Raw genomic sequence first — 12900 nt, forward strand, 5'->3', positions numbered from 1 at the left:
TGAGAGAGAGAAGGGGATGGCACAGACAGACTGAAAGAAGTGAAATTAAAAGCTATGATAAATAATAGTATTATTATTAATAATAATAATAATAATAATAATAATAATACAACATGAGAGTTAGACAGTATGCGTCTTTGCTTTAAGACGAATTCGGAAACACTCGGGATTCCAGAACACGGAAAGGTGGGACAGTTCGGGCATTCTCGGAAAAATAACACGAATTTCCTTCACTTCTCCGACAAGGGCTCGGGAACGCTCGGCCTTTCATCTGTGTCGACCTTCGGACAGACTCGGATTTCTTCGGAAACAGTGGCGTGTCGTGACATCACCTTCCCGCAGGTACACCCGCAGCGCTTGGCCACACGGGGGAGACAGAGGCGCTGTACTACACAATTATTCAACAATAAAAAAAATACAATTGGATTCAATTAACTGTAGAGATTTATTTAAAGGATTATTTATAACTGTCCCCTCTTCCCCCCCCCTCTTCAATCATCTATTAACTTATGGCACAGTAGTGTCAGTTCGGGACTGACAGACCCCTATCCATCACCACACTGATGTACTGTAAGAAAAAGGACCCACTTTATTGAAAACAGCCTGTATATTTACATCAGTAAAGTCACTGCTAGTCGATGGAAGTTGAGAATTGTACACAGTGTTGCGCCCCCTACCCACCCGCCCGGACCCCGACACTGACTGACTGACACTCCCACACACCCTCACCCACTCACAAACACTGACACTCTCACTCACAAACCCACTGACACTCTCACTCACCCACTCACAAACACACTGACACACCCCATCTCCAACACCCTCCTCTCCCACACACTCTCTGTCCGTCTGTCCGTCCATCCCTCTCTCTCGCTCCCCCGTCCCCCTCCCTCTCTAGATTTTTCAATTAACTGCTAATAAAGTGCAGTTAAAAGTAAAAGTCTCCCCTCCCCCACTCTCTTGGCTCCAGCCACAGATGCAGCAGGAACTTCTCCATCTCCGTCTTTTTCCATAACTCTAAATCCCCTCCCCTTCTTTGCTGCTTCTGCTCCTCCTCCTCTCCATCCCTCCCTCTCTCCCCCAGGTCCGCTCTCCTCTCCCCCCCATCAGTCCATCTTGAGGTTGCGGTAGATGTAGCGGATGAAGGCCAGGGAGGCGTAGAAGGACACGGTGCCGAGCATCAGCGTGAACACCAGCGCGGTGAGGAAGGAGTAGCCGAAGAACTCGGCGCCCTGCACCAGGCCGCTCATGCTGGAGCGGTGCCGGTAGTAGAACAGGCAGTACAGGAAGATGAAGAGGCCGGTGGAGCCGGTGCTCAGCACGCTGCGCCACCACCAGCGGTGGTCCTCACCCGACAGCAAGAAGTAGGTGAGCGCCACGGAGATGCAGGCGCCCACGGACAGCAGGATGGCGAACACCACCAGCAGGATGCCGTACAGGGTGTAGTGCTCCCGGCCCCACACCGTGGCAAAGATGTAGTACAGCTCCACGGAGATGGCACTGAGGCGCGGGGGGGAAAGGGGAAAGAGATCAATACAGGCACGGTGATGTCATTGTTCTCTGTGACACGTTTCTACGGTTCCATTCTGCGCTCGTTCAGTGTTGTTTTCACATTTGCAGTTTTGTCAAAATTATTTTTGACTCTTTTCTGACCGACAAAGCATAGATCAGGCATCCTAGATTATCATCAGCACGATCGATCTCCATTCTCATCACACACGGCCCCCAGGAGGGGGAGAGTGTAAAACGTGGCTTAACACTAGAAGCGCCGAGCCGGTCAATTTGACCGATTTGGTTATTACAATTTTAATTAATCTGTGTTCCTAAATACACTGCGCATACCCATTCATGACGCAGGTGTAGAAAGTTTAGTCTTACATGTACAAGTTGTATTTCTGCACTCTCGAATTTTGACTATCAATTCACTCCATACATCTCTCTCCTGAACACAGAATAATCTGGGAATTTAATATCAATACAGTGTGTGATCACAATATACTGATTGACTGACTGACTGACTGTATGCTACAGCACAAACACACCCTTAGGCCCCCCTCTTTCCCTCCCTCCCTCTGTCCCTCTCTCCATCTCTCTCACCTGAAGGGCAGAAAGCCCCCGATGGCCATGTGCACGGCCGTGTGTTTGTACCAGGGCTGCGCCGGCACCTGGCGGGGGATGTTGCGGGTGCGGCAGGGCGCCTGGAATGGCCCGGCCCGGTTCTTGCCCAGGATGCCCCCGATCACGGCCAGTGGGAAGCCCACCAGTGCCCACACCGCCAGCAGCAGCAGCACAGTGGTGACGGGCAGGGCCTGCGTGGAGCCACTCAGCCAGTGAACGGTGTTCACCACACTCCACGTCACGAACAGGGGGCCTGAGAGAGGGAGAGGAGGGTCAACAGACTGACAGAGAGAGAGACACAGAGACCAAGCGAGACACCCACACAGAGACCGAGCGAGACACCCACACAGAGAGACCGAGCGAGACACCCACACAGAGAGACCGAGCGAGACACCCACACAGAGAGACCGAGCGAGACACCCACACAGAGAGACCGAGCGAGACACCCGCAGAGACACCGAGCGAGACACCCGCAGAGACACAGAGCGAGACACCCGCAGAGACACAGAGCGAGACACCCGCAGAGACACAGAGCGAGACACCCGCAGAGACACCGAGCAGTCCAGTGCGGGGCTGTACAGTACCTGAGAAGAGGCTGGAGGTGAGGATGATGTTCCAGACCCAGCGCTGGCCCTCGATCTGCCGGTAGAAGTTGGAGGACACGTAGCCGGCCACACCGCTGGTCAGGGCGTACAGCGCGATGGCCGCCGAGTTGATGGCACCGTGGCGGTGGACGTTAAACATGCCCAGTAGCGCCATGACAATGATCGCTGTGGGAAGAAGACAACAGGACAGAACCAGTCAGCCCCTGGACAGGCTGCAGTGAGAGAGAGTGTGAAAGAGGAGAGTGCGCTCACCAGTGGCCAGAGTGAGGAACTGCGCCCCCACACCCAGCACGGCGCACAGCAGGCTGCGGTGGGGGGGGAAGCGGAACACGTCGGTGTGGATGATCTTCCAGCCGTTGTCGCCCTGATCCACGTCGTCGCAGCCCGCCTCCTCCTCCACATTGTACCTGGCATGCGGGGCAGAGGTGGGTCAGTATAGACCAGGACTGCTTTCATCTCTCCACTCCCTCTCCCGCCCACTCTCCGCCTCTCCCTCCAACCTCCCGCTTTTCCATGTAAATGTGTGAAACTGGATTAGTGCTTGGGAGGGATATGGGAATGTGGTACCTGGTATATACATATACACAGACACACTATACTTACACAATAGGTATATATTTATTGAGTAATTGATAATGACATTTGACTGATGTTAAATGCTGTTCTTTCCACACTCCCTCCTTCCTTCCTTCCTCCCTCCCTCTCCTCTTCCAACACACCCTCTCCCCACACTCCCTCTCCTCCCTCCTCTTCCCACCCTCCCTCTCTCACCGAGCAAAGTCGTTCTTCAGGACCCTCATCAGGATGATGATGACGAAGCCCAGCAGCAGCACCACCAGCACCAGGGAGTTGATGATGGACAGCCAGTGGATCTCCAGGGTCTTGGGGAAGAAGCTGTAGTCCCGCAGCCTCTCGGCCCGCCGGGCAGCCGGCAGGGAGCTCTCGAACCAGCGCACGCTGTAGGTGTGCATGACAGCCAGGCCCCGCCCACCATCCGTCCCGCCGCCCCCGGCCTCCAGCGGCACGGGCTTCACGTCACGCACCGACACGTTGGCGAACACTACCGCCTCGCCACTGTACTCGATGTTGAAGTCCAGGTGCGTCCACAGGCCCACCTGAGAGAGGGAGGAAGAGGAGGGAGGTGGAGAGAAGGGGAGAGAGGGTGGAGGGGGAGGCGATGGGGTCAGTGGTGCTATATGAAAAGTATGATTCCTTAATGGAATGCATGGTGTCCCTCTGCCTCCACCTAGTGGTCCAGCAGCAGTATTATAGCATGTGTCCCAGGCGGTCTGTGGCACCTTGTGGCTGTGTGGCAGGAAGCCGCTCTCCTCCATGTATCCCACGAAGCCCCAGATGGGGATCTCATCCAGAACGAACTCGAAATAATACAGCTCCTCCACGGCCTCCCTCAATTGCTCCACCTGAGAGAGAGAGAGAGAGAGAGAGAGAGAGAGAGAGACGGTGTATCAGACAGTCAATATTAACCCCCCAACAACCTCTCTCTATCTGTCAAACTGGTTTTATTGTCCTGACAGGAGGATGGTTTCCAAAACCGGGAGAAAATTCCAGGCCCAGGTTTTTGGAGTTTAAAATTCATAAACCCAGGGTCCCCGGGGCACCCGGGCTTGAAGCCAAATTATTTAATAGGCATATAAATGGAAAAAAATATCCATATGGAAACAAAATTAAATAAATAAAAAACACTAAGATCACTCTAAACTTTTCCGATTGCGCCTCTCTCTTTCGCTTCACCCTGTCACACACTGTTAGACACATCAAACGTATGTCTGAACTCCTCAAATCTTACTTTTTCACCCTTCTTTTATTGATTAAACTAGAACCCCTGGCCATATCAAGGAAATACTACATAAGTAAAATAATAAATGCCATTTTTGTGGAGCTGAAATTAAACACAAACTCAGTTATACTGCATTATTATTATTATTTATTTATTCACATAGTTATTATGTATAGATCATTTGTATAAACTGAAGTGACCTTGTAGAACCCCCAGCTGTTTGTAATACCTTGTTTGCATACTTTTTGCATTTGGCTGATTGGCCATGCACTTCTTGTAGGAAGTAGAACCAAACCAAGCTTGGATCGCAACATTTTTCTTGAACTCCTTGTATTTTGCAACGGTGCTCAATTAAATTGTAGGTTTTGCCGCCAGGTTACTGAATGAACATCATTCTTCTCACCAAATGAAAAAATACATGAAAGCATACAAGAGTGCACTGTTGCACTGTGCACGTAAGTATGTTTTTTGTTTGGTTTTTTTCCCCCGTCAACCCCGGTTTTAAACCCATGTCAAACCCAGGCTTGTGGGTTTGAGAAATCGTCCGGGTTGGAAACACTAGACGGGAGTGATCCAGTGTTGCCAAAGCATTTAAGCAACACAGCGGTTAATTTCATATAATATTAATAACAGACAACATTAATGCAATGACATGATATAATACCCCCCTCCCCCTTAACACAATCCCACTCTCTCTCTCAGTACCTCAGTGTCGGTGAGTGTGAGTTGGCACAGAGTGCGTCTCTCAGTGTTCTGTCTGAAGTGGATCTCATAGAGACTCTCGGCCATGCGGTCCCCATCCAGCACCTCCCCCAAGCTCAGCGACTTGTGATGCACCTGACAAACACAAGTACATGGTCACACAACTGCACAGTCAAACCACAACACCAGCACAGAGTCACACAACTGCACAGTCACACCACAACACCAGCACAGTCACACAACTGCACAGTCAAACCACAACACCAGCACAGAGTCACACAACTGCACAGTCAAACCACAACACCAGCACAGAGTCACACAACTGCAGTCACACAACACCAGCACAGAGTCACACAACTGCACAGTCACACCACAACACCAGCACAGTCACACAACTGCACAGTCAAACCACAACACCAGCACAGAGTCACACAACTGCACAGTCAAACCACAACACCAGCACAGAGTCACACAACTGCAGTCACACAACACCAGCACAGAGTCACACAACTGCACAGTCAAACCACAACACCAGCACAGTCACACAACTGCACAGTCAAACCACAACACCAGCACAGAGTCACACAACTGCACAGTCAAACCACAACACCAGCACAGAGTCACACAACTGCACAGTCACACAACACCAGCACAGAGTCACACAACTGCACAGTCAAACCACAACACCAGCACAGAGTCACACAACTGCACAGTCACACAACACCAGCACAGAGTCAAACAACTGCACAGTCAAACCACAACACCAGCACAGTGTCACACAACTGCACAGTCACACAACACCAGTACAGAGTCACACAACTGCACAGTCACACAACACCAGCACAGTGTCACACAACTGCACAGTCAAACCACAACACCAGCACAGTGTCACACAACTGCACAGTCAAACCACAACACCAGCACAGTCACACAACTGCACAGTCAAACCACAACACCAGCACAGTCACACAACTGCACAGTCAAACCACAACACCAGCACAGTCACACAACTGCACAGTCAAACCACAACACCAGCACAGAGTCACACAACTGCAGTCACACCACAACACCACCACAGTGTCACACAACTGCACATTCAAACCACAACACCAGCACAGAGTCACACAACTGCAGTCAAACCACAACACCAGCACAGAGTCACAACACCAGCGCAGAGTCACACAACTGCAGTCAAACCACAACACCAGCACAGTCACACAACTGCACAGTCAAACCACAACACCAGCACAGTGTCACACAACTGCACAGTCAAACCACAACACCAGCACAGTCACACAACTGCACAGTCAAACCACAACACCAGCACAGTCACACAACTGCACAGTCAAACCACAACACCAGCACAGTCACACAACTGCACAGTCAAACCACAACACCAGCACAGAGTCACACAACTGCAGTCACACCACAACACCACCACAGTGTCACACAACTGCACATTCAAACCACAACACCAGCACAGAGTCACACAACTGCAGTCAAACCACAACACCAGCACAGAGTCACAACACCAGCGCAGAGTCACACAACTGCAGTCAAACCACAACACCAGCAGAGTCACACAACTGCACAGTCAAACCACAACACCAGCACAGTCACACAACTGCAGTCAAACCACAACACCAGCAGAGTCACACAACTGCACAGTCAAACCACAACACCAGCACAGAGTCACACAACTGCAGTCACACAACACCAGCACAGAGTCACACAACTGCAGTCAAACCACAACACCAGCACAGAGTCACACAACTGCAGTCACACAACACCAGCACAGTCACACAACTGCACAGTCAAACCACAACACCAGCACAGAGTCACACAACTGCACAGTCAAACCACAACACCAGCAGAGAGCCACAACACCAGCACAGAGCCACACAACTGCACAGTCAAACTACAACACCAGCACAGAGTCACACAACTGCACAGTCACACCACAACACCAGCACAGTCACACAACTGCACAGTCAAACCACAACACCAGCACAGAGTCACACAACTGCAGTCAAACCACAACACAAGCACAGTCACACCACCACAGTGTCACACAACTGCACATTCAAACCACAACACCAGCACAGAGTCACACAACTGCAGTCAAACCACAACACCAGCACAGAGTCACACAACTGCAGTCACACAACACCAGTACAGAGTCACACAACTGCACAGTCAAACCACAACACCAGCACAGAGTCACACAACTGCACAGTCAAACCACAACACCAGCACAGAGTCACACAACTGCACCTTCAAACCACAACACCAGCACAGTCACACAACTGCACAGTCAAACCACAACACCAGCACAGAGTCACACAACTGCACAGTCACACAACACCAGCACAGAGTCACACAACTGCACAGTCAAACCACAACACCAGCACAGAGTCACACAACTGCACAGTCACACAACACCAGCACAGAGTCAAACAACTGCACAGTCAAACCACAACACCAGCACAGTGTCACACAACTGCACAGTCACACAACACCAGTACAGAGTCACACAACTGCACAGTCACACAACACCAGCACAGTGTCACACAACTGCACAGTCAAACCACAACACCAGCACAGTGTCACACAACTGCACAGTCAAACCACAACACCAGCACAGTCACACAACTGCACAGTCAAACCACAACACCAGCACAGTCACACAACTGCACAGTCAAACCACAACACCAGCACAGTCACACAACTGCACAGTCAAACCACAACACCAGCACAGAGTCACACAACTGCAGTCACACCACAACACCACCACAGTGTCACACAACTGCACATTCAAACCACAACACCAGCACAGAGTCACACAACTGCAGTCAAACCACAACACCAGCACAGAGTCACAACACCAGCGCAGAGTCACACAACTGCACAGTGAAACCATAACACCAGCACAGAGTCAAACAACTGCAGTCACACCACAACACCAGCACAGTGTCACACAACTGCACAGTCAAACCACAACATCAGCACAGTGTCACACAACTGCAGTCAAACCACAACACCAGCACAGAGTCACACAACTGCAGTCACACCACAACACCAGCAGTGTCACACAACTGCACAGTCAAACCACAACACCAGCACAGAGCCACAATACCAGCACAGAGTCACACAACTGCAGTCAAACCACAACACCAGCAGAGTCACACAACTGCACAGTCAAACCACAACACCAGCACAGAGTCACACAACTGCAGTCACACAACACCAGCACAGAGTCACACAACTGCAGTCAAACCACAACACCAGCACAGAGTCACACAACTGCAGTCACACAACACCAGCACAGTCACACAACTGCACAGTCAAACCACAACACCAGCACAGAGTCACACAACTGCAGTCACACCACAACACAAGCAGTGTCACACAACTGCACAGTCAAACCACAACACCAGCACAGAGTCACACAACTGCACAGTCAAACCACAAGACCAGCAGAGTCACACAACTGCACATTCAAACCACAACACCAGCACAGTGTCACACAACTGCAGTCAAACCACAACACCAGCACAGAGTCACACAACTGCACAGTCAAACCACAACACCAGCACAGTGTCACACAACTGCACATTCAAACCACACCAGCACAGAGTCACAAAACTGCACAGTCAAACCACAACACCAGCACAGAGTCACACAACTGCACAGTCAAACCACAACACCAGCACAGAGTCACACAACTGCAGTCACACAACACCAGCACAGTGTCACACAACTGCACAGTCAAACCATAACACCAGCACAGAGTCACACAACTGCACAGTCACACAACACCAGCACAGTCACACAACTGCACAGTCAAACCACAACACCAGCACATAGTCACACAACTGCACAGTCAAACCATAACACCAGCACAGTCACACAACACCAGCACAGAGTCACACAACTGCAGTCAAACCACAACACCAGCACAGAGTCACACAACTGCACAGTCAAACCACAACACCAGCACAGAGTCACACAACTGCAGTCACACCACAACACCAGCACAGTGTCACACAACTGCAGTCAAATCACAACACCAGCACAGAGTCACACAACTGCAGTCACACCACAACACCAGCAGTGTCACACAACTGCACAGTCAAACCACAACACCAGCACAGAGCCACAATACCAGCACAGAGCCACACAACTGCACAGTCAAACCATAACACCAGCACAGTCACACAACACCAGCACAGGGTCACACAACTGCACAGTCAAACTACAACACCAGCACAGTGTCACACAACTGCACAGTCAAACCACAACACCAGCGCAGTGTCACACAACTGCACAGTCAAACCACAACACCAGCACAGTGTCCCACAACTGCAGTCAAACCACAACACCAGCACAGAGCCACAACACCAGCGCAGAGTCACACAACTGCAGTCAAACCACAACACCAGCAGAGTCACACAACTGCACAGTCAAACCACAGCACCAGCACAGAGCCACAACACCAGCACAGAGTCACACAACTGCACAGTCAAACCACAACACCAGCACAGAATCACACAACTGCAGTCACACCACAACACCAGCACAGTGTCACACAACTGCACAGTCAAACCACAACACCAGCACAGTGTCACACAACTGCACAGTGAAACCATAACACCAGCACAGAGTCAAACAACTGCAGTCACACCACAACACCAGCACAGTGTCACACAACTGCACAGTCAAACCACAACACCAGCACAGTGTCACACAACTGCAGTCAAACCACAACACCAGCACAGAGTCACACAACTGCAGTCACACCACAACACCAGCAGTGTCACACAACTGCACAGTCAAACCACAACACCAGCACAGAGCCACAATACCAGCACAGAGCCACACAACTGCAGTCACACCACAACACCAGCACAGAGTCACACAACTGCACAGTCAAACCACAACACCAGCACAGTGTCACACAACTGCACAGTCAAACCACAACACCAGCACAGAGTCACACAACTGCACAGTCAAACCACAACACCAGCACAGAGTCACACAACTGCACAGTCAAACCACAACACCAGCACAGAGTCACACAACTGCAGTCACACAACACCAGCACAGAGTCACACAACTGCACAGTCAAACCACAACACCAGCACAGTCACACAACTGCAGTCACACAACACCAGCACAGAGTCACACAACTGCACAGTCAAACCACAACAATAGCAGTGTCACACAACTGCACATTCAAACCACAACACCAGCACAGAGTCACACAACTGCAGTCACACCACAACACCAGCACAGTGTCACACAACTGCACAGTCAAACCACAACACCAGCACAGAGCCACAATACCAGCACAGAGCCACACAACTGCAGTCACACTACAACACCAGCACAGAGTCACACAACTGCACAGTCAAACTACAACACCAGCACAGTGTCACACAACTGCACAGTCACACCACAACACCAGCACAGAGTCACACAACTGCACAGTCACACCACAACACCAGCACAGAGTCACACAACTGCACATTCAAACCACAACACCAGCACAGAGTCACACAACTGCAGTCACACCACAACACCAGCACAGAGCCACAACACCAGCGCAGTCACACAACTGCACAGTCAAACCACAACACCAGCACAGAGTCACACAACTGCACAGTCAAACCACAACACCAGCACAGAATCACACAACTGCAGTCAAACCACAACACCAGCACAGTGTCACACAACTGCACATTCAAACCACAACACCAGCACAGAGTCACACAACTGCACAGTCAAACCACAACACCAGCACAGTCACACAACTGCAGTCAAACCATAACACCAGCAGTGTCACACAACTGCACATTCAAACCACAACACCAGCACAGAGTCACAACACCAGCACAGAGTCACACAACTGCAGTCACACCACAACACCAGCACAGTGTCACACAACTGCACAGTCAAACCACAACACCAGCACAGAGCCACAATACCAGCACAGAGCCACACAACTGCAGTCACACCACAACACCAGCACAGAGTCACACAACTGCACAGTCAAACTACAACACCAGCACAGTGTCACACAACTGCACAGTCAAACCACAACACCAGCACAGAGTCACACAACTGCACAGTCAAACCACAACACCAGCACAGAGTCACACAACTGCACAGTCACACCACAACACCAGCGCAGAGTCACACAACTGCACAGTCAAACCACAACACCAGCACAGTCACACAACTGCAGTCAAACCACAACACCAGCACAGAGTCACACAACTGCACAGTCAAACCACAACACCGGCACAGAGTCACACAGTCACACCACAATTACTTCAGCATCCTCAAAACCTTGTGTGGGAGATGGTATGTGGGTGGATAGTGTGTGTGTGTGTGTGTGTGTGTAGGAACAGCACATGTGGACAGTGTGTGGGTGGACGATGTGTGAGGACATTGGGTGTGTGCGGACAGCGTGTGTGCAGATGGTGGGTTTGTGGGGACAGCGGCAGTGGGGACGGCAGGTGCGCGGGGACAACTGGTGGGTGGACAGCGTATAGGCGGACGGCGGGTCTGACCTCCTTGGGCCGGCACACGGGCAGGGTGTAGTAGTGGTAGGTCTCCTGGGGGTTGTGGTACGGCCCGACCTTGTTGACATACAGAGTCACGGGGTCACCGGTGCGATAGGTAGCCCCACCGCTGCCCAGGGGCAGGAGCAGGAGCCCCCCAGTCACGACACACCACCACAGTCCCCCGCCAGCCAGTCGCAGGCCCTGCCTCGTCAACATGACAACCTCTGAGGAGAGAGAGAGAGAGAGAGAGAGAGAGAGAGAGAGAGAGTGTTAAAACACACTGACTGACTGGGCAATACAGTACATTACCACTGCTCGGGAAGAGAGAATGGGGGGTAAAGAGGGATGGATAGAAAGAGGGAAAGGGAAAAAGAGAGAGAAAGAGAGGGGCAGGTTGTGGAGAATGTGGTTGAACTAGTTCTGCAGGCAGACACCCCACACACACTCATATTAACACACAGATACAATGTGTTTGTCTGTGTCTCTGTGTTAATTACTGCATAATTACAGACAAACACACACTGAAAGGGACACACATATAGTAGCACAACGTCATACACAACGAACTCACAGGACAAAGACTGGAATCATACCAGAGTATTTCCTTATTGCTCCCTCGCTCCCTCCCTCCCTCTCTGTCTCTCTCTGTCTCTCTCTCTCTCTCTCTCCTCAGGTATGTAAATGTGTGCTGCGTGTTTACATATCAATACCCTGCAGCTCCAGCTCCTGGACGAGCGATAAAAGTGAGAGCTGTCCCGCCGCAGCCGCCTCCCGCTCCCGGGGCGGTCCGTGTGCGATGCCGGAGAAGGGATCCCCGTGTCCGGCTACAACTATCTCTCCCAGCCCGACAGAGACCTCTCCGGCGGCGGCGGCGGCCCAGTCCTGCGTCCACTTTTTTTGTATGTTAATGATGTATATATGTGACTGTGTATATCTCCACATATAGATATCCCCTTCTGAGTCGGTGGCTTGGTTCTCGTCCCGGGGAAGCGAGAGCCCGGACTGCAGGAAATCCGTCCCGGTACTGCGACGTGTGCTCCGGCTGCAGAGAAGCGGGCCACCGCTCCGGTTCAGGCGCTGCTAGGGACACCTACTCCACGTCAACTTC

General features: G+C 51.4%; 1 protein-coding gene across 2 annotated transcripts; it reads right to left on the minus strand.

Annotated features, from left to right (window-relative positions):
• Positions 1-426: 426 nt before the first annotated feature.
• On the minus strand, positions 427-12890 carry tm9sf1 (transmembrane 9 superfamily member 1). Of its 2 annotated transcripts, none has more exons than XM_066722837.1 (9): positions 12503-12890; positions 11799-12016; positions 5227-5358; positions 4022-4144; positions 3495-3838; positions 2976-3130; positions 2703-2888; positions 2098-2371; positions 427-1500 (listed from the first exon to the last, which is right to left on the minus strand). In XM_066722837.1, the coding sequence occupies exons 1-9, from the start codon at positions 12732-12734 to the stop codon at positions 1107-1109; spliced, it is 2058 nt and encodes a 685-aa protein (XP_066578934.1). In that variant the 5' UTR covers positions 12735-12890; the 3' UTR covers positions 427-1106. The 2 variants fall into 2 exon arrangements, with proteins under 2 accessions (XP_066578934.1, XP_066578935.1); XM_066722838.1 differs by having other exon boundaries at positions 12386-12518.
• Positions 12891-12900: the final 10 nt, after the last annotated feature.

This window comes from Amia ocellicauda, chromosome 14 (genome assembly GCF_036373705.1).
Source record: "Amia ocellicauda isolate fAmiCal2 chromosome 14, fAmiCal2.hap1, whole genome shotgun sequence".
Taxonomy (NCBI): Eukaryota; Metazoa; Chordata; class Actinopteri; order Amiiformes; family Amiidae; genus Amia; species Amia ocellicauda.